The 22,485-nt window shown below is 48.9% G+C and overlaps 1 protein-coding gene, 1 long non-coding RNA gene and 1 other non-coding gene across 5 annotated transcripts in view; 1 reads left to right on the plus strand and 2 right to left on the minus strand.

Annotated features, from left to right (window-relative positions):
- The window catches only part of FAT2 (FAT atypical cadherin 2), a 67,469-nt gene that overhangs the window by 39,319 nt on the left and 5,665 nt on the right, over window positions 1–22,485 (minus strand). Inside the window, exons 3-7 of the mRNA XM_045029001.1 lie at window positions 10,280–10,341; window positions 8,162–8,473; window positions 7,180–7,390; window positions 2,540–2,679; window positions 130–405 (exon numbers count right to left, since the gene is read on the minus strand). Coding sequence (XP_044884936.1) covers window positions 130–405; window positions 2,540–2,679; window positions 7,180–7,390; window positions 8,162–8,473; window positions 10,280–10,341 — 1,001 coding nt within the window. The remainder of the gene's footprint in view (window positions 1–129; window positions 406–2,539; window positions 2,680–7,179; window positions 7,391–8,161; window positions 8,474–10,279; window positions 10,342–22,485) is intronic.
- Window positions 9,666–22,485, plus strand: part of LOC123376740 — a 31,554-nt gene continuing 18,734 nt past the window's right edge. For 2 of the 3 annotated variants that reach the window (XR_006581918.1, XR_006581917.1), the window contains exons 1-2: window positions 9,666–9,883; window positions 10,286–10,534. This is a non-coding gene — a long non-coding RNA (uncharacterized LOC123376740). Of the gene's footprint in view, window positions 9,884–10,285; window positions 10,535–16,163; window positions 18,498–22,485 lie in introns of those variants that run through there. The other variant, XR_006581919.1, reaches the window with a different exon arrangement.
- On the minus strand, window positions 19,276–19,360 carry TRNAR-UCU. Its single transcript is given in 2 exon segments — window positions 19,276–19,311; window positions 19,324–19,360. It is a non-coding gene; the product is annotated as a tRNA-Arg (tRNA).

A 22,485-nucleotide genomic window follows, 5' to 3' on the forward strand; every position in this document is an offset into this window, starting at 1 on the left:
CTTTCCCTCCCCTCTAAAAACGCTGGCCCCAGTTTAAACTTCTCAAGTCACCCAGCCGTATTTCTGATGGACAAAGGGACCCCATACCATGCTCCAGCTCAGCAGTCTGATGCTTTTGCTCTAACATACCATCACTGTTAAGACGTGCTGCAGCATGGATTGAGAACTGAGCCCCTCTGCAATCACGATGGCTCCGCTGCTCGCATCCAACTGGAAAAGCCGGGCGCTTCTGGGATCCACGCTGCCATGGAGGGTGTAGATCAAACCCTTCCCTTTGTCTTCATCTGTTGCACTGACCCGAAGGATTTCTGCCCCAGGGCGCGTGTCCTCAGGAATCATCAGCTCATAATGGCTCTCCCGGAACTGGGGGCGGTGCTGGTTAATGTCAATCACATGGATGTAGGCCTGCAGAGGAAGTCGTATATTATGCATCCTGTTTTGGGGCCAATCCTACTTAATAATCAAAGGGTTGCAGGAAAAATTAAAAACACAGCCTGACCAGTAAATATTGTGTGATACAGTTAGGTATGTAACTCTTGTGCCTCGGTTTGCAGAATGCAGCACCTTTAAATCCCCTAGGACTCTGCAGAGATTAGCAGCCATTTTGTACTTATTTCAGTGCAGGCTGTCCAAGAAGATGCACACTGTGCTCTTTTCATTGAGACTTTATCTTTGCTCACTGTAGTCTTGCTGATCTCTCAATCTAAAAAGCCATTTAGACTGAAAGTGGGTGCTGTTGGTGTATGGAGAAACGCTCACGGTTTGCCCTGAAAACATTAATGCAGCCACTGGTCTTGGCTTTGCTAGCTAATGTCACGCTGCTTCTTGTTAATTTCACATTGGGAAACTGAGGGAGTGGGAATGGTGGGTCGGAGGTGCTTGTACATATCAGGAGCAGCGTGAAAATATGGCTCCAAAAACAAGTGTTGCAGTTTGCACTTATTTAAAAAAAATAATAATCCCCTTGCATATTTTATGGCAAAGCCTGCAGACTGCAAACCCTATTTCTGCTGGGGAGGTTGGCTGGTTCTCTCCAATGTCCAATCCCCCTGAATCCCTCTCTTCCCCTCCCCATTACACCCCCACCTCTGCACCTCTTGCCCACATCTTACCCAGCCCACTGTAATGATTTGCTTCCCTTTAACAAAATCAAACATGCCACGGTGTTTTGCAACAGCAAGTTCGCTGACAACCAGCAGGGCCCACCAGGGCCAAAATAAACCGATGATGAGATTGTGGGAGGCCGGAAATGGGCATCAGCCAAGCAGAGGTGTGGCCAGGTTCTAACAGCAGGGGGAGCGAACACATAAAAAAAGGTGCCGCCCGCCGCGAAGCAGTGAAGAAAAAAAAAAAGAAGGATAAAAAAGAAAAACCCAAGTCTTGCTGCCGAAGACTGAAGAACCCGCCACCGAGTTACCCGCCGCCGAATTGCCGCCAAAGACCCGGAGCGACTGAAGGCTCCGCCGCTGAAGTGCCGCCCCGCCCTCGAGTGAGTAAAAATTAAAAAGGCGTCACTTTTGGGGGAATGTGCTCAGTGGGAGCGGCCGCTCCCCCGGCTCCTCCCCTAGCTATGCTACTGCAGCCAAGGTGGTGGTGGTTTTTTTTGTTTGGAATGATAGTTTGTGACATTGAAGATAGCAGGTGGTCACCAGTGAATTTCGGTGGAATGGCAGACTCTGCCTATCTAACATCCTTGCTAACCTCCCCCTATAAACCACCCCAGTGAATTCCCCACCACGAGTTACCACAAGGCGCACTGATGGGTCAGTCAAAGTTAGAACCCCATTGGAAAATGCTTGTTAATTTTTGACTTCTCCTTGTCTCTGCAGGGTAATGGCCCAAGAGCGAGCAATCCCTCTCAGGGTGGAGAGGGGCTGTGCCTTTGGATACAGAATTGAGGCAGGGGTAGAGCAGAGAGCCCCGGCCTCCTCCTTTCTGTTCCCCAGCCTTCTCTCCACGTCACCAGCCTGAGGCTAGTCCCTTTTGTGGTGAGAATGAGAGAGGTCGCTGCGGTGCCAAACAGGGAAGAAATGGGAATAACATTTAAATGGGTGTATCCCCCCTAAATCGGTCACTGCTGCCCCTTCGGTTCTCAGGGCCTTGTGTCTCCGCTGTGTACACATCCTGATCCTCCAATGCTACGTGTCCTCTCTGACATCTCACTCTCGCTCCTCCAACCGGAAGAGCTGAGCAAAGCACCCGGATAAAAGGATTAAACAGCCTCCTTCTTACTCATCCCTCCCAACTCCCTTCTTTCACTTAGGTTGATTTCCTGGGAGACTCTTCTGCTTCTACTCTTCTGATATAAATGACTAAGGGATTGAGCTCAAGAGTTTAAATGAGAGTGTACAGGCCTCATCTTCCTGCATCATGTGACTCTCTGGCAATATATAAACCCTGAGTCCGGGGAGTGTAAGAGGGATTTATAGCCCAGCCCAAATGGGCACAATGCAGTGAGACTTGCATCGCTAGGGTTCGATCCAAAGCCTGTTGAAGACAATGGAAAGATTAGCGACTTTAACAGCCTTCAGGAACTTACTTGGGTCCTGATGAAACTCGACCCATCAGTGACTTCGACTGTAAGGTTATAGCTTGGCTTCTTCTTTGCATCTAGGGCTCTCGCAATGACCAGGCTGCCTGTGCTCTTTTCAATATCAAAATCCATGTCGTCATCACCACCTGGGATGGGGAAGAGAAATAAAACGGAGGTGGGCCGGGGGAAAGCAGTATCATACTATAGTATAAAAGAAGAATTTTGTTCCGAGGAAGCTGGGGTGTGTGTGAATTAAAGCTTGGCAGCTGGCAGGCGTTCTAAGTGTCCCACCACCAGGACATGGAGGGAAGTATGTAGGTAGGACAGGAGGGAGGTCCCACGGGGAGGATGACTCAGTGAAAGCCCCTTTCTTGTTGTTTGGTATAAAATCTAAAAGGCCTGATCAGAGGCAGAGGAAACACTGGAGAATCTCCAGCTGAAGAGAAGGACTAGGAAGGTGACCCAGGGCTAGAGTTGTCAGGGGAGACAGAATGTGCTGGCTTCATATCGGGCGGGAATTTTCCTCTCTTTACCCCCGTCCCAGTCCCCAGGTTGCCTCTAGCCCTCACTGCAAGAGCTGGGTGGGGGAGGCAGAGCTGCTAAGTCCCCCAGATTGGCTAGAGACTCCCAAGTCTGGGCACCTGTCGCTGAGCACCATCTCTTAGTTCTTGCCCTTACTGAGAGAGCAGGGGAGTGGTTTGGAGGAAGGAGCTATAGGCCGCATCTCTATGGTAAGAGCCCTGGATGGAAGTATTAGGGATCTAAACCATACAGACCCCTACGAGCCCTCGAGAATGGTAACCATGAAGATCTGGCCTTGAGGACCATAACCCTTAGCTCACTCACAGCCACCGAGGACTGATAGTGAATAGAATGGTACTATTCTATTCAGCTCTCGCTGTACTTCTGTGGCCATGGCGGTTTGGGGCCTACACTCTAGGCAGGGTTTCTATGGTCAGGACATCCCATTGTGGGTGAGCAGTGGGAAATTTGAGGGACAAATTGGGGAACCAGAAAGGCGGTGGAGATGGGAGAAAGTAGGCCAGAGAGGTGGCCAGGGGAAACACTCGCTGTGAAACAGGGAAATCTCAGCTGGGAGACAGAAGGGAAGAAGAGTGATTTTATTCAAATGATGCCATGGATATTCAAATTTGAAAATTAAGGCATTTCCTCATTTGCATCAGATCTCCAGATTTCTAGAGCTACAGGCTTATCACCTATGGGAAAGGGGGTGACTTAGCACAAGGGAAAGCTGCAGTGGATTTGCACTGACAGTAAGTTAGTGGTGTCCTTCCCTGTCTCGGCAGGGAGCCTGCGAGCCCTCAGAGAAGCCCAGCGCTGAACAGCTGCAGAAGCAGACGGCGCTCGCAGTGTGGGCAAAGACCGTTTCCCTCAGCCCAGATGGCCGCATACCACAGCCGTGAGGAACGCAGCGGAAGAGTCATTCCTCATGCTATTGCCAGGCAGCCCAAGGATGACAGCCCCTTCATTGCATCTCACACTCTATTTGCTTGTTATGTACATATGACAAGCAAAATGCCATTGGAATAATCTGGTTTACAGACCGTTCGAGGCTGTTTCGGTTATTTATCGTGTGCCCCAACGCCTTTGCCAGACAGCAGCCAGAGTCCCCGACATTCTGAATCAGGCTTATTTTCCTATGAGCATCCAATGGTGCAGCTATCAGAGCATGTGGGAAAATCCTATTGATACAGTGCGAGAGAGACGAAAGAAGCCGAGGCTGAGGAAAAGAAATAGACACGTGGATTCCCTTCCACCAGCATAAGAGATCAGTACTCTAACCTCACTTCTGTGGGAAAATGGGGCCAGAGGAGAGGAGGAAACCAGGTAAGTAAAGACACCAAATAGAAGAGGACCGGAGATGCTCACAGCCCCCCAGGGAAAATGTGAAATCCCTCCCCTTCTCTTCAGCGGCTACCCCCTTGAAGACGACTCCCATCCTCTCAACTGTCAAAGCCTGCCTGCAGTCAGGGGCGGCTCTATGTATTTTGCCACCCCAAGCACGGCAGTAAGGCAGCTTTCAGCGGCATGCCTGTGGGAGGTCTGCTGGTAACGCGGATTCGGCGGCACGCCTGCGGGAGGTCTGCTGGTAACGCGGATTCGGCGGCACGCCTGCGGGAGGCCCGCTGGTAACGCGGATTCGGCGGCACGCCTGCGGGAGGCCCGCTGGTAACGCGGATTCGGCGGCACGCCTGCGGGAGGCCCGCTGGTAACGCGGATTCGGCGGCACGCCTGCGGGAGGCCCGCTGGTAACGCGGATTCGGCGGCATGCCTGCGGGAGGTCCGCTGGTAACGCGGATTCGGCGGCATGCCTGCGGGAGGTCCGCTGGTCCCACGCCTATGCCAAATTGCCTCTGAAACCATGCGACCGGCGGACCTCCCGCAGGCTTGCCGCCCCAGGCACACGCTTGGTGCACTGGTGCCTGGAGCCGCCCCTGCCTCCAGTGAGAAAAACCCTGATATCGGTGAAAGGCTGGTCTCAAATTATGCACCAAGGCTGCCTGATTTCTGCAGCATCAGCAGTGCTGCATTCTGCTGCAAATCACAACTTCATCAGCAGCATAAAATAAATTAAACAGTGCGGATTCAGATGCATGGTGAGGCAGCACTTCGAATGCATTAACAACTGCCTTTTCTGAATCTGGTGTTCAGCATGCAGGAGGTCAGAAAGGGTGTGAACCGTAAGGGAAGATAAACGCTGTGATTAAATTCAGAGTAAATATCCTTGGGGCTATAAAACCCAGGCAAGCGGTAATAAAGCAAGAGAAACGTTGCATTGTCAGCGCTTGTATCAGGGTGGTCGCCCCGCTCCCGCCTTAAAGGGTTTAGAACAGCCCAGGATAGGGCTGTGATTGGGGAAGCAGCCTCAGCTGGGGCCACACCCCAAACAGAACACAGCTGGCCCTTATCAAAGGGCCCTGAGCCAGGCACGGAGACTCTCTTTCTAGCTTTTGAGAGGGAGGGACCTGGCTGCAGGGACCTGAGCAGAGTACCTAGATTGGGGCAGGGCTGGGGTGCTCTGGCCTGGAAAGCCCCAGGCTGCAGGCTGTGCTAAAGGCCTGAAAGGTACTGGGGTGCAAAGGGGCAGCCCACGGGTAGACAGAGGCAGCAGGTCCAATCTCCCTCCCCACCTATGATGAGAGGCTCTTACACTGCAGTCTGCGGGGGCTAGACGGTGACTGGCAGTAGCCCATGACTCAGGCGAGGTGGGGATAGGGAGCTGGGGATTTCCCCTGGGTGGGGAGCGAGGCTGGGGGGGGGGGTACTGCCAGGGGGCAGCACCCCAGCGGAAAGGGGCACTGGGGTCTGGGAGGGACCCGGGGGCCCAGCGGGGGTGACACACCGGCCGACAGAGAGTGGTCCGGAGGCTGGAACACTAATTCCCTGGATGACCAGCAGGAGGTGCCGCCGGGTGAGTCTCGCCCCGTTACAACACTACACAATGTCGACTCCCATTGTTAATTGTATTTGTACTTCATTATCCTTGCCCAAAGGAGGGAGAAGGATTTACTCACACACTTAAAGCTCCGCCTGCGAAGGACAATCCCTACAGACTGGGGACTAGTCTAAATAGGCATATGCCATAGTCCCATTACTAGGTGCATACTGAGCACCGAAGGGCATGACAGTTCTGAACCACTATCTCTGCCCAGTGCGATCCAGGGACAAATTCACCCCAACTTCACCGTCTGCCTTCCCACAAAGTTGTCCCAGAGGGGAGTCCTAAAAAGGAGAACCGTCCTGGGTAAGCACCTCCATCAGAAGTAAGGGAAAGATACACCGTCTATATCAGGGATCGGCAACCTTTCAGAAGTGCTGTGCTGAGTCTTCATTTAGTCACTCTAATTTAAGATTTCACGTGCCGGTAATACAATTTAACGTTTTTAGAAGGTCTCTTTCTATAAGTCTAGAATATATAACTAAACTAGTGTTGTATGTAAAGTAAATAAGGGTTTTAAAATGTTTAAGAAGCTTCATTTAAAATTAAATTAAAATGCAGAGCCCCCTGACCGATGTCCAGGACCCGCGCAGTGTGAGTGCCACTGAAAATCAGCTCGCGTGCCGCGTTCAGCACTCGTGCCATAGGTTGCCTACCCCTGGTCTATATCAAACCTGATCTGATGGAAATCATAGGGTATTTAAGAGCAGATTCAGAGGAGGAAGAAGAGGAGGACTCCAAAAGGAATTGTTTTCCAGAGAAATCATACAGTGTCCTGAGCAAACCAAGCCTGGTAACCAGGTCAGCCAATCAGAATGCCCAAAAGGTGATTTACCAGGCTGCAGGGCCAGGATTGCCACACATTTCCCATGAGCCATGTGAGTCTGTCTCACCCTCGGCATCTTCCAGAGCAGGAGATTTCATTAGAGATGGACAACTGCCAGAAATGTCACTGTAAAATATGATGGGTAGTTGTTCTTGGGCACCGACTCTTTTAATGGGGCAGCTATGTTTACTGTGCAGTCAGCCTGAATGCCATTCAATGCATGCATGGAGGCTTCTCCTATAATCTTTAGTAAACAGCTTTGTTAGCTCAGGGCATGTATGTGCTGAATGCCAAGGGAACTGGGGCAAAATTCTTCCAGCTCTTAGACACCACAGCACTAGTTTCCCACCGGTGCCTCACCTGTGATGTCAAACCAGAGCTGGCTGGGTCCGATCTCGACGCTGATCACTCCCACCATGTGGTTCACAGGGTCCGTTTCCATCACAGCAAAGTTAAAATGGGGCTCGTCGAAAGCTAGTGGCTCTGAGGACGGGCCTGGGCTAGAGACCCAACTGATGTGAAGCCGCACACTGGAGGAAAGTGGAGGGCTGCCGCCGTCTGTCGCCTTGACCTGCCAATGAATACACAGGCCGGGTTTCAGAGAGAAGTGCTGGTTTAGCAATCTCGCACACTAATCAGGTTGGGCTGAAGTTCTGCATGATACTCGGCTCTGCATGATACTTCCCTGCAGTTTCTCTTTGAGTTTTAAGCCTGAACGCACCCATAAACCACAAAGCAAACCTCACTCATATGGGCAAAGTTTCATCTGCTTTCACAGTGCTGTCATGCAAACCAAATTCCTGTTGGTCACGAAGCAAACCCTTATACTTTCCCAGGCTCACTCCAAATCAGACCCTTGCTTGCGGCAAAGCAGAGAGGGACCTGGGCCAGCAGCCTGGATCCAAAGGCCCCTGAATTTGGCAGAAGTTTGAACCTCAATTGAAACTTTGTGAGTTGGGTCCCAGCTCCTCTCCGCAATGGATCTGAACCAGAACCCCAAATCTAAACACCTCTAAAACTATGGGAAAGCTCAGACTCAGATCCAAGCCCAGGTGAGATCATGTGGAACATGATATTCTCCCTGGAAGAATGTGGTGTATTCCACCTCAGACTTTCCCTCCATTTTTCATACCTCCATCTCACTTTCACTGGTTCTCTTTGTCCTTCCATCTGTGTCCTTCTCCCCCTCCTCACTCTCTCTCTCTCTTCCATGTGTCCCTCTCATCTTATCCATCTTCTTTCTCTCCTCTCTCATTTTCTCCCTCCCTCCTATTTGTTTTCCTCCCTTCTTTCTCCCTACCCTTCTCCCTTCATGTGCATTCTCTCTCTGTGTCTCTCTCACCGTTAGTATGTTGTATTCCGAGGCAGGGAAAGCCTTTCTGGAGAGCACCATGCCTGTTGCAGGGTTGATGGTGAATATCCCCTCATCATACTCCTCCATGCTATAGGTGACCTGTCCATTCTGTCCCACGTCACGGTCTGAGGCAATCAGCCTGCAGACTGGCAGTGGAGCCTCAGAAGCAGCTCTCTCTTGGAGCTGAACCATGAAGAGTTTGTGGGGGAAGCTGGGAGGATTGTCATTGGCATCCAGCACCTGGATCACAACTCTGGCGGTGGACTTCAGGGTTGGATCTCCGTTGTCCGAAACAGCAACCTGCAAGCAAACCAGGGGACTAGGTGAAGGAGCATCTTGTCATGACCCAGGGCACAACAGCCAACCCTCATCATGAAGGGCAGTTGTGAAAATATACGGTGTTTGTTGTGTGTATGTGTATTTGTCCGTCAACATGATCTGAATGTCACTTCCCCTGCCTGGATGAAATTTCAAACCTATCCAACTGCATGTGACCAAGTTGTTCTCTGGGGTCTGCAGCTTGCAGAAGTTGTGTAAGTCACACAACGTGGTATTGTCTAGGGCTGGTCTACATAAGCAGAGATGCATTTACTACAACTACACCTTGTGCTGAAGGGTTAGAGCCACCTGCTTTTACCACTGAAGGTCCCAGGTTCAAATCCCACTAATAGTTCAGGCCATGGGTCATTATAGATATAAACTCTAAGAACCTGATTCTCCTCTCATTTACACTGGAATAAATCAGGAGTAATTCCATTGAAATCAGTGGAGTAAAATGGATGTGGTTGAATCCGGTCCTAATCTTGCTACACAAATATATACATTCTTCCAGGGTTCTGGATGCATGAACAGGCAGTCATGACCTCCCCATGGTGTATGTAAGCTCTGTGCGAAAAGCCATTAAAAAAGTGACTTAGCCTAGATTGAGCAGACCTGTGATCTTTGTGTGACAAGTTATTGATAATGTTTTGTATATAGGGACTGTAACAAATGGGATGGAGGTTCTTTGTCTTTGTTTAGGATTTGGCCATTTCACTGATGTGTTTGTGAAACTCTTGGAGGGTGGGAGAAAAGGAACACAAAGGTCCTGAAACTGCAGAATAGGTAGTGTGCTGAAATATGTCCCAAATGACCGTGGAATCCACAGAAATATAGAAAAGGGGCAAGAAAATTCCCCCTCGCCTGGAACTGTAGAGTATTTAGAAATAAGGAAGATGCTGACAAATGTACTGATGTGACTGAGCACTGGCACTGGAGACAAGAGCTTCTGAGTTCTAATACTGACTCACCCCAAGTCTTGGGGCAAGTCACTTAAGCTCTCTGTGCCTCAGTTTATCCCTCTATAAAATGGGTATAATCAGATCTCTTGGGGATGCTGTGACACTGAAAAGGTATTTGTGTGTAGAGTGTTCTAGAATTACTAAACATTATTGTTAGGGAGGAGGGGGCTGGTTCCTCAGGGCAACTGGGGATTCCTTTAGCTTCATGGGAATCGCCCTACTGTAGAGGAATCTCCTGGTGATGTAAAGGCAGCATAGGTTGCTCTGTACCACCCTTGCTTTCCTTTCTGCATAGGAGCCAAGTGGCAATCCTGGGCTGTGGAATGGCCCATAGGGTTGCTGTGCCTTCTCTAACTTGTACTGGGGGTTAGTTTGGCTGCAGCTGTGTTCCAGGATTGGGGAGGCCCCCTTCCCTCCAATCCAACGGCAGGTCAGTGCTGCTGAGGACGGGGCCCAGATTACGTCATACACTAAGACAAATAAGGGTGAATTGCTCTGGCTTGACCTCTTACAAATGAATCATTGTCTATGTTGTTAGAGGTTAGAATTGTAATTCCCACCCTTTGTTCCCCATGGTTTGGCAACAGGCCTCATGTTTCTCTGCTCTTCCGTTAGGAAATCTTGAGGCACTTTTCAAAAACATTGTGCAGCTGGCACTTGGAGCAACACAGGAAAAAAAAGCAGAACATTTAATTATCTTTTCCAGCGCTTGGGAACTGATGGTACGAGCCTCTTTCTCTGTGCGCCAACTTGCAAGGCAATGTTCTTTGAGGACTTGAAACACTGGTAGGTAAATAAAGCTAATTACAGCTTCGTCATTACCCACCTCTAGGATATGTTCAGCCTTGTGTTCTCGATCCAGCTGCCGAGAAGTGGTGGAAATCAGACCTGCCAAGAGAGAAATAATCTTTGAGTTCCAAGCCTCATAGGAGGGGATGGCACAAATTGCTCTTCCAACTCGCCAGCCAGAGCCAGAGTTTCCAATGCCGACATTACCCCTTAAGTAAATGAATGGAAAAAAGCAAGAGGACTGTGGGAAGAGAACGTTTCCTGGCTTCAAACTAGCAAACTTCCCATTCTTGTGAGTAGAAGTGGTTTTACAATGTGGAAATGTTGCTTCCTGTTCCTCCATTTTGAACACTGATCTCTAAATGTTACAGTATTTTGGGCAAAAGTTTGAAGTTCCTTTTTATGGAGGGGAAGAATCTCTTTCCCAGTCAGCAGCTGGAAGCTGACGCTAGATAAATCCAGGCTATGAGGCACACATTTTTAACAGTGACAGTAATTAACCATTGGGATATGGTGGAGTCTCCATCATCTGAAGTCTTTAGCTCTAGAGTCGATGGCTTTCTAAAAAAATATGCTCTAGTGTGAGCCTGTTGCAGGATTAGTGGGTGAAATTCTCTGGCCTGTGTTATGCAGGAGGTCAGACCAGATGATCATAATGGTCCCTCCTGCCCTTTAAATCGATGAATCAATATCTTCATCAACGACTTAGATACTGGCATAGAAAGTACGCTTATTAAGTTTGCAGATGATATCAAGCTGGGAGGGATTGCAACTGCTTTTGAGGATAGGGTCAAAATTCAAAATGATCTGGACAAATTGGAGAAATGGTCTGAGGTAAACAGGATAAAGTTTAATAAAGACAAATGCAAAGTGCTCCACTTAGGAAGGAACAATCAGTTTCACACATACAGAATGGGAAGAAACCTTCTAGGAAGGAGTATGGCGGAAAGGGATCTAGGGGTTATAGTGGACCACAAGCTAAATATGAGTCAACAGTGTGATGCTGTTGCAAAAAAAGCAAACGTGATTCTGGGATGCATTAACAGGTGTGTTGTGAGCAAGACACGAGAAGTCATTCTTCCGCTCTACTCTGCGCTGGTCAGGCCTCAACTGGAGTATTGTGTCCAGTTCTGGGCACCACATTTCAAGAAAGATGTGGAGAAATTGGAGAGGGTCCAGAGAAGAGCAACAAGAATGATTAAAGGTCTAGAGAACATGACCTATGAAGGAAGGCTGAAAGAATTGGGTTTGTTTAGTTTGGAAAAGAGAAGACTGAGAGGGGACATGATAGAAGTTTTCAGGTATCTAAAAGGGTGTCATAACGAGGTGGGAGAAAACTTGTTCATCTTAGCCTCTAAGGATAGAACAAGAAGCAACGGGCTTAAACTGCAGCAAGGGAGGTTTAGGTTGGACATTAGGAAAAAGTTCCTAACTGTCAGGGTGGTTAAACATTGGAATAAACTGCCTAGGGAGGTTGTGGAATCTCCATCTCTGGAGATATTTAAGAGTAGGTTAGATAAATGTCTATCTGGGATGGTCTAGACAGTATTTGGTCCTGCCATGAGGGCAGGGGACTGGAGTCGATGACCTCTCGAGGTCCCTTCCAGTCCTAGAGTCTATGAATCTATGAATTTCACAAGCAGCTAACCGAGGCGGGCTGGATCCTGGTGGTGACTCCTCGCCTGTTTTAACAGTGATCCTGTTCAGATGGGCTGCCAGCTCTGCACTGTTTACAAAACCAGCTCTTCCATCTGATGGAAATTTTATATATAATGCATGACTTTCTGACAATGAACAGCCTCCTGCCTGTGAGCACTCTGTGTCACAGCCCTGTTTCTGCCGTGGCCAGCAGTCACTGCTTGATTTATTATGTATTCGTTATGGGTCAAATCCTGAGGGCCCTTACTCACGCAAACTCCAACTGAAGTCAATGGGAATTTGTGTGAACACTGAGTGAGGACCTCAGATTTGGACCAATAATAATACTTACAATAACCAATCATAATGCCTAAGGAGTTTGTGGAATCTCCATCATGGGAGATTTTTTAAGCGCAGGTTAGACAAACACCTGTCCGGGATGGTCTAGATAATCCTTAGTCCTGCCATGAGTGCAGGGGACTGGACTAGATGACCTCTCGAGATCCCTTCCAGTCCTATGATTCTATGATAGTGCATTATCATAGTAAGCATAATTATAATCTATTGCACTTTCCATCTGAGAATCCCAGACAGCTTTCCAGACATTCATGAAGGTGCTTTGGCACCTTTAATATCTTTGCAATGTAGATATTATTATGTCCTTATTCCAGATGGACAAATGGAAGCAGGGAAGGTTGAGGACCATGCAAAAGGTCACAGAGTAAGTCAGTGGCAGAACTGGGAATAGAATTCAGGGGCCTGTCTGACAGTCCCCTGCTTTAACCATTAGACTACACACCCTATTACAAGGCAGTGTGGCCTAGTAGCCTGGTCTAGGGCTCAGGAGACCTGGATTCTATTCCCACCTTTGCTATTGGGTGTCACTTCCCCTCTGTGTGCCTCAGTTTTCCCATCTGTAAAATGGAGATAATGATACCACTCTCTTTTGAAAAGCACTTTGAGATCTGGCATTGCAAAGCTAGGCATTATTATTATTTATGATTTATAATGAACATGACAAAAATGTCCTCTTCTCCTTGTCTCTCTTTATTGGCATGACCGCTGTGCAGAGGTGGGAGAGCACAGGGTTTGAGAGATTCCAGATGAGGCCATTGTTAAAGTGTATGTTTGGCTTAACAACCACATTGGGGTGGAGGAATAGCTCAGTGGTTTGAGCACTGCTAAATCTAGGTTGTGAATTCAATCCTTGAGAGGGCCATTTAGGGATGGGTCCTGCTTTGAGCAGGAGGTTGGACTAGATGACCTCCTGAGGTGCCTTCCAACCCTGAGATTCTATGATTCTAAAGGCACCTTTTAAAAACCACATTGTTTCACAGGGTTGCCTGCCCCCAGTAACCATACTACACAGCAGCTGTGTCCACTGGCTGGCCTCCCTGAATCTCATCCATTGTCTGCTACACAAATGCCAACTCCTGGTGAAATATCTCCATATGCGGAAAGTACCTTTGAAAATAAATGGGGAAAGATTAGACTTTACCTTGCATATTACAGATCCCATGTGGGAATAGACTCTATGTATTTTTCATATGCTACTGAACATGTGTGTGGTGCTGTTGCTAACTCCAGTGATTTTTATCAGAAATTTTGGGACACATGGTGCTTTAAACCCCAACTCCTGGAGTCGAATGATGATGTGAGAATCTCAGCTTTCTGTCTTTTTTTTTTAAAGTAAGTTTTTAGCCCTCACAGTTAGGGATAAAAGCTTGAAAATGCAACTGTGTGTACCCCAAAGGCTCAGGAACCAGAAAGCAAATTAAAGTAAACCCCAAATATATAGTTAAAAACACTCGTGATTTTTAAGTTCATCTCATGATTTTTGAGGCTTGACCTAGGACTTTTGAACACTAATTGTTGAATAGTGTGCCTGGGTGGTCGTGTGGGCCTGGAGCCGTCTGTCTAACGGATATGTAATTCATCATCCCTGCTTTCATTTCCCCACCTGCTGTCAGTTGGATTTGCCTTTAAAAAGAGAGTGGAAGGCATCAGATGCCATTAAACGTTTGCAGAGGTGTCAAAAATGACAACCCAAATGTTTTAATATCCTGTTTCTGCTCCAAGGGCTAATACATTTACTGGATGGATACTGTTGTTTTAAATTTTGTCACAGGTACTTTTGCGTACAAGTGTCTAAGTGCCACAGGCAGCAGAAAATTGCATGTGGCTGCGAGAAACACCCTGCAGCTGTGGCAGGTGCCACTAGAAATATTTATCTGATGCATTTCAAACAGTAAACCTGGCCTCCTTAATGTATCTTATAGCAAGAGTAGCTTAACAGACTACGTTTGGATACACATGATGGATTTCCCCCTCTCCCCATACCCCAGTCATCATTTCTACATCTGAGCAGAGATAGAAGAGCAAAAGCAATAATACAGCAATCAAGGAATCTTTGAATCTTTTCCCTTGTCATAGAATCATAAAAATGTAGCGCTAGAAGGGACCTCAAGAAATCATCTAAGCCTCCCCCCACGCTGAGGCAGGAACAAATATATCTATGAGAACAAGTAAGGCTCTGATTTAGCAAAACACTTCAGCGCTTTACTGAATCAGGGCCTAAATGCTGAGTCATAAGCAATGGCGCCTGGTGAGACTGCTGAATCCTGTAGCAATGGCTTACGGGTGAATAGCTGGGAGAGGTGGGTGGATGCCAGGTGGGTAAGTGGATGTGAAAGGGGGAACATGGGTGAAACGTATGCAGTGGAGTTGTAGTCATGTCGGTCCCAGGATATTAGAGAGACACGGTGGCTAAGGTGATATCTTTTATTGGACCCACTTCTGTTGGTGAGAGAGACAAGCTTGCAAGACCTGAAGAAGAGCTCTGTGTGGCTCGGAAGCATGTCTCTCTCACCAACAGAAGTGGGTCCAATAAAATATATTACCTCACCCACCTTGTCACACTGGTAGAAAGTTAGGCTATGGCTACATTAGCGCTTCAAAGCGCTGCCGCGGCAGCGCTCCCGCGGCAGCGCTTTGAAGCGCTAAGTGTAGTCAAAGCCCCAGCGCTGGGAGAAAGCTCTCCCAGCGCTGTCCGTACTCCAGCTCCCTGTGGGGAATAACGGACAGCGCTGGGAGCCGTGCTCCCAGCGCTGGGGCTTTGACTACACTGGCGCTTTGTAGCGCCGCAATTTGCAGCGCTGCAGAGGGTGTTTTTTCACACCCTGCTGCAGCGCTGCAAATTTGCAAGTGTAGCCATACCCTTAGTCACAAAAAGGAGGCCAGCCTGAGATCCTTCTCTGGGCTGGGCTGGTGGTGGGTTCTGGCTGAGCATCACAGTAGCTGGGAAATGAAGGAGTAGAGAGTGGGTGGACTCGGTCCTACTGAGCATCATTCTGTGATGGACGTATCATGGTCCGTGCTAAACCTTCCCTGTGGATAATGGAGGACCCTGCTCACCAGCACGGGTGATTTTGCTTTATGTCCATAACTCCTGTGTACAATGGGGGGAGGGTGTCCCTCTTGCATTGGCTTCTCTTTCTGACCCCAGGGCAAGCTCCACTAGGGCAGACTTGTTTCTGTAATCCCCCCATCCCATGCCCAATCGCAGCTCGTGATGCCTCTCCATGGTTTGTTAACCAGCCTGCCTTGAGCCCAGACAGCGCGTGTGGTTAATGGTTAATCGCTCCAAGTCCCAAACAGAGCTGTAGTGCTGCACGCCTGCCAAGGCACACAAACGCAAAGTGTGTTCACACAACTCCGGCAGCTGAGCACTCGGAGCCCCAGAGGCTGAGACCGGACGTGAAGTTCAGGGGAAGCCAGATGGAATTAATACCTATTTTTTCTTTGTTGCCATTCTGTTACGCACACTCTGAAATCAGAGGGCGAGAGTGGAAGGCAAAACCATTACTTCCCTTAGCTATTGTGCCCTGAAGAGATGTTTACACACAGCTGTTTGAACCACTTCTTCCTAGGAGCTGGAAAAAAGCACCCTCCCCGATCATTGCTGTTTTCCTTTCTCATTTGGCCACCGAGCAGGCTCTCTAAAGGGATTTGAAATCCACTCTGGGTTTTTGGGCAGATTTCCTTGTTTTTGCCCCAGTGCTCAGTAATGGTAAAGGTACCTTGTCACTGTTTGGAAAGGCACAATGACTAGCCAGGAAGCTGGAGCTCCAGAGGTCAACTCAGCCCCTGCACAAAACATGGAGGTTAGATGCCATTAGAGCGGTTAACTCCCTCAAGCTTTTACTGCCCAGGTTAATCATTGAGCGGGGTGGCCTTTTTACAAAATCCCAGACAAGAACCAACACAAACATATTTACTCCTAGGTCGTCTCCTCCTCCGAATAATCTTCAGGCTGGTCCTGAAGATCACTCGCAAACTAACTCAGGTCCTGTACCGGCTTTAAAGTTCTTTTCCAACTGGAAGAAAAGTTTGCAAGGCCAGGAATGCACAAGCCCTGTGCTTGCAGCCTGTCCGAGCCCATGTGCTGAGCAATGGGAACAGATCATTTCTGCCTGCAGCAACAGAATGCCTCCTGCTCATTGTCAGAATAAGGAAAAAGAAAGCCAGGCATGTTGGAACAGGAGCAGCAATCAACAGCGCACGGGTATCAGGCAACAGAAAACAACAGCTTCTGCTGGCAGAGCTGGGGATAGGGGTCTGACCTCACGCCCAACTCGGGCAAGAGCAGAACCCAAAGAGTTAAAACAGGGAGCTCCAAGGTCAAGGGCACCTGAACTTTTCACCACAAGGTCCTGAAAAGGGAGGAGGTAGTTTGCTTGAAATCCCCTCTCTCTTATATTGTCCCCTTCCTTCTTTCATTTCTCCCCCTCTCATGTGCTTTCTTACCTCCCTCACCCTCTTCCTTTTTTTCTGTTCTCCCATTTCACCTCCTCATTAGATCCCTCTCCCTCTTTCTTTCTTTTGGCACAAATTGTTAATGGTGAGGGCAATTAACCACTGAAACGAACTATCAAGGGCAAGGGTGGATTCTCCATCTCATGTCATCTTCAGATCCAGAGTAGATGCCTTTCGGGAAGATATGTTTTAGCCACACACAAGTTATTGGGCTCATTAAAGGGACAACTGGGTGAACGTTAATGGCCTGTGACATACAGGAGGTCTGACGAGATGATCTAACAGTCCCCTCTTTCCTTATATCTCTCTGTGACAGAATGTTCTCCCCACACTAGACTACAGAGGGTTAATGTGGCCCAGGTGGGATTAAGTAATCCAATAGGCCACATCTGAGGGAGAATGAGCCCTGATGAGCGAGCCCTGATTAAGGATACAGGTGGGGCTCGTATAAAGCAAGGAAGTTTACAGCAGAAAGGGGCTGCAGTGGGGAAGCCTGCAGTTGTTCTCCAGACTTAGAGAGGGAAAGGAGGAGACCCGGGGTAGAGAGGAAGTCCGGGGATCCTGGCCCTGAAGGACGAGTTTACCTAGAAGGGTGGTGGAGCAGAAGCCTGATAGGGCTGGAGTAGGGAAAGGCTCAGGGAAAGGGCAGCAATGTTTGGGATGGTGCAGACGTTAGCTGGTGATTAGAGGGTCCCTGAGCAGGAACCTGGATTAGCGGGCAGGCCTAGGTTCCCCTGCCAGCCCCTGAGGAAGTGGCACAGCCTGGGCAGTGAATGGGAAGGCTGCCTGAGACAGTTCATATGGAAATAATATGATATTCCAGATGGGGGAAAACACATTTTCCCCCGGGTGAGTAAGGGCTGTGCAACTGGTCCTTAGAAAGTTACAGCTGGGATGACATTAGCCCAGTAGTAACATGGGGACATTGGAAGTAACCAGGGGTCCATACATTCCAGCATCCTCTCTCTGACAGCGGCCCGCACCACCTGCATGAGGGGAAGCTTCAAGAACCACCCCTCAGTAGACAATTCTGGACAAAGCTAGCCAGCAGGTGTAAGGGACTAGGGTGCAGGCAGTCTGGCCTAGCAGTCACAGCTAGGCTGAGGTCTTCAGGAATCAGGGCCAGAGTCAGGCTGGAGATGAAAGGCAGTACCGGGCTAGAATCAAGAGGCAGGAATCAGGGGTCAAAGTCAGGATGGAGGCAGAGACCAGATGAAGTCTGACATTGCAGCAGGCCACCATCTGTGTGGTTGCCCAGACAACTTCCTGGGGTTAAGTAGGTGCAGTTGGCCAATCAGAAAGCCTCATGATACTGTCACTCTGGATTTCTTGGGTGGTACTTCCTGTGGCATCTATCCTCCACCCTGTTCCCTGGCTATACTTCTGCATGGCTGCCCAGTGGCACTGTGGGAATATCAACTCTCTAGGCTCTGCAGACCTGGGTTCTAGTTGCTAGTCCCTTATACAGGGGACACTTCTTCCTAACCCATTAATGGTTGGCTTGTTCCCTAAAGCATGAGAATGTCTATCCAATGTAAAATGATTCCATCTAATGTGACAGTGGATGTGCTTGTTCTCCATATAAATATCCAGCCCTTTTTTTGAATCATGCTTAGCTCTTAGCCTCAGAGAAAGTGAGTTCCACAAGCCTCAAGTACTGTTCCTTTAAGAATACAAAGTGAGATTATGATTGCACTGGATTTCAGCATTTTGAGTGAAGTCAGCAGTGAATGCTTTCCATGATGAGAATGGTTTCCCTGGTATCAGGGTCACCCCTGACACCATCAGATCTGCCCTGCATATTCCTGATTATGAGTGAATAGTCTTCACTGCTGTAATTCATTTGGAAAGAAGCAAATGCTTTCCAGGGTTCTTTAGAACCATGGTTTGTCTTTGAAGAGAGGTATCTCCTGTGCTCTGGTCAATGGAGGTCACTGCAAAGGTGATCTGAGCGAGGGGTGGTTTCACAAGCACCTCTTTGGCTTGTGTCTCCAGTTCCTAATTCCAAGAGTCAAATTCAGGAATGTGAGATCTGGTAATAAAAGCCGAAGGATTTGCAGCTGGAACAAACCCAAGCATGTAAAGGCTTGTTGCAGGAGCATGAGGGTAGAAACCCAAGACTTATTCTGGCTTCAGCTTTTACAAGGACTTTAAATCCAGTCTCATCTGCAAGTCAGTACTGTATGCAGCCCTCTGTTTAGAGGTGACAAAGAAAAAATCCACCCCACAAGTATTGCCAGCATCATGTAACACACTGCACAGTTGATGTTAGAACAGTCTGTGGTTTCCTAAATCTTTTACAGTCAGATGGGCATGGTGTGCTCAGTGGGATGGAACAGAAAACAGGTGTCTTAGATCTGGGTTAAAACAATGCCCAACATAATATATAGAGATATACCTATCTCATAGAACTGGAAGGGACCTTGAAAGGTCATTGAGTCCAGCCCCCTGCCTTCACTAGCAGGACCAAGTACTGATTTTTTGCCCTACATCCCTAAATGGCCCCCTGAAGGATTAAACTTACACCCCTGGGTTTTGCAGGCCAATGCTCAAACCACTGAGCTATCCCTCCCCAAAATGTGACTCTGCTGGGACTCGAACCCAGAACTTTTGAATCCCTTCAACCTCTAGAAGTCCAATGCGCTATCCATTGTGCCACAGAGCCACCTTTTTTGGAGGAAAAAGACTGGGGATGTTATATGCCAAAGCAGCCCATGAGCAACTGGCACGTTGCTGCTCAGATGTCCTTCTTAAAATCAAAGTCTAAAGATCCACAAATGACCTTGATTACTGTGTCTGTAGGAGATGACATGCTGAGCATGTCATCAGGCGCTGCTTGCTGCAGAGTCATTACAGACAGGCGGCTTCACTGCCAGACTTTCAGCCTCGCCTACTCCAAGACAAAGCTTTACATGTGTTGTACAAGACATGACATATCTGAGGGCACACGGCTACTGCAGGTCATAGGGAATGCCATGGTAGCGGATGGCCTCTGAAAAGGCAGAGCTGGAGAAAATTATGCATACCTCTAAGCATAAACCACATTGATCCTCAGGTATTAGGCTCCCAGCTGTCTCCTGTTGGCATTTGTGGGATTTTTATAGCCAATGTAACTAACTTACAAGACCACACCCCATTAGAGCTCAAAGCAGTAAAGCAGCAAGTGACCTTTTCCTCCCTGAGAATAAGGTGCTCATATGTCTCAAAGCACTCTTAAATCTGCATACTGGGAGCCCAGCTGATAGGTGATGGATAAGGAGAGTGCATTCAGGCATGTTTCCCAGCCCTGGTCTCCTGAAAGGAGGAACTCGGGTTTAAAGAGGGAGGGGAGCCATCTCTGCAAGTCTTTCTGGTTCCCTCCATGGAAAGAAACACACAGGGAAAAAAATGGGTTTGTGGAAGCAGTAGCCCCTCCGGATGCAGGAACCCAGTAGTAGCAGAGAGCTCAGAGGTGGAGGATGTTCCTGAGGAAAAGAAACTGGCGGAGAGAGTAGTTGGTGAAAGGGAAGAAGGTACCAGTTTTCTGAGGCAAAGTGGATCCCATGTATTCTACATTTCCTTGTCTACAGGACAAGTGACCGAAACCACCCTGTAACGCCGACATCCTCAATTCCCTCCACAGCACCCCCTCGCCACCTGCAAACTCCCCATACGCTGGAACACAATTTACGTCAAAGAATGACTTCTGAATACTAGGCAAATCCAATGTAGATGTCTGCACACGTTTCCGGCTAAGACTATGTCTCGCAAAAAATCTGCTGTACCATCTGCTGGGCTGGGCTGGGGATATTCCATGGCCAGTGGCAGGAAGCTCTCATCTTCGCTGGGTTTATTCCCTCTTCTTATTAACCTTTTGTTTATTACCCCCTTCGTCACCCTCTCTCAGGTAGCCGAGGGGGGGGACAGGGTTGAGTCCCTTATGCTAGCTCTATGCTGTCTGGGGAAGCCCCTTGTTGAGGGGTCAGTCTCACGGGGGCCCTTTCTGCTCCCTGTAAAGCCTTGTGGCTTGAGAGACTGACTTAAAGAGACTGAATTCCTATCGCTCCACAGAACAGCTGCAGTGTGGGCTGCGTCTGCCAGTGTGTCTCAACTCCAAACAGAGGAACCTCCCTCTAGGACTGGGAGGTGGAGTGTAACCTCGGTGGCCCCTGCCATTCTTGATTTCTCTGAGACCACCAGCAAAATGACAACTGGGGGGAGGGGGCCCTCTGTCCACAGGGAACCACACTGAGACCTGCAGGGGGTTGAGGGCTCAGGGCAGGGGGTTGGGGTGCGGGCTCCGGCCTGGCACCACTTACCTCGAGTGGCTCCGGGGTGGCAGCGGCACACAGCCTCGTTATGCAGCGGGGCTAAGGGGGGGGCTCCCTGCCTGCCCTGGCCCCGTGTCAAATCCCAGAAGTGGCCAGCATGTCCGGCAGTGGCTCCTGGGGGTGGGGTGAGGCAGGCGGCTCTGCCACACGCTGCCCTCGCCTGCGGTTCCCTGTTCCCAGCCAATGACAGCGGCGGGGAGGGGGGGCGGTGCCTGCAGGTGAGGGCAGCGTGCAGAACCCTCTGCCTCTGCCCTCCGCCAGGAGCCGCAGGAATGTGGTGCCGGCTGCTTCGGGGAGCGGCGCGGGACCAGGGCAGGCCGGGAGCCCCCCTTAGCCCTGCTGTGTAATCCTGTGGGCCGGGTCCAAAGCCCTGATGGGCTGGATCCGGCCCGCAGGTTGTAGTTTGCCCACCCCTGACCTAGACTGTGGTGTTCTCCAAGTTTAAGAAGGTTCCTTCTGAGTGTGCTGTTGGCTCATGACTCTGAAACCTTTGTGCCGACTCTCATCTCTTCAGTATTTGCTAAAATTGCATGACTAACAACAATAGACTCTGTGGTTTTCACTTGAAATTACTCATAGCTCATAACCGAAGAACATAAAGAAAGTAAGACTCCCAGTCATGTCCAGTCACAGCCACTTCTGCCTCAGCAAATTCAATCACTCAAAATAGTCTCCTGTCTTTGAATGTTGGGTTGATCTCAGAGTAAGTGTGGTAGAATTTGGAAGTGATCATTTATAACCTCTTTTAGAGCTTTGCTGGTTCTGGAATTTAAACCCTTCTAGAACCTTTCACGGTCTTTCCTCCATTTAGTAAAGAAAGAGAGAGAGGCATTTTTTGCCTTTGAAAAAGCATTTAGAATGAAGAGCTAGAATATTGGAAAAACCTCTTCAGAGTGTGTTAAAAGCTCTAGAGGCTTCATGGTGCCAGAAACTTCTCTGAGCCCTTTCGCCCTCTCTTTAAATTTAGGTAAAGTCACCCATTGGTGAATGTTTCCCCCCCCCCAACTATGATGGTTTTTCACTGTCCTGAGATGGTCAAGTAGATCCCCATGTCAAAAAACACTGTAAATCATCACTGATGACAAAGAGCAGCATTCTGCCTTCCACCACTTTTCAGCCATCGGTAGCCTCAGGATGAGACACAAGAAGATTGTAGTTGAAGCCATTTTAGTGGGGCAACCAATACGCTCCCTTCCTCATTGTGAAATCAGCATTGTGTTAACAATCAACTGCCGACAGGCCAGAAATTTAGACAAGCTGTGACTTTATCTGGCAACAGCAATCAATGCCTTCTTTTTTAATATCTGTAGATACTTGCATGTAAACCTAGGGGTGCATGCCAGGGTTTCCAGGCAATCGTTTTGGTTTTGGGTGACATGCAAGTAAAGGGGAAGAGAAAGGAAGCTAGATCAATTTTGGAAGCAGGTCCTCTCACTGCTCCCAAGCTCTGAGTTTAAGGAAGTGTCCTCCCACCAGGTGA

Source organism: Mauremys mutica, chromosome 8 (assembly GCF_020497125.1).
Source record: "Mauremys mutica isolate MM-2020 ecotype Southern chromosome 8, ASM2049712v1, whole genome shotgun sequence".
NCBI lineage: Eukaryota > Metazoa > Chordata > Testudines > Geoemydidae > Mauremys > Mauremys mutica.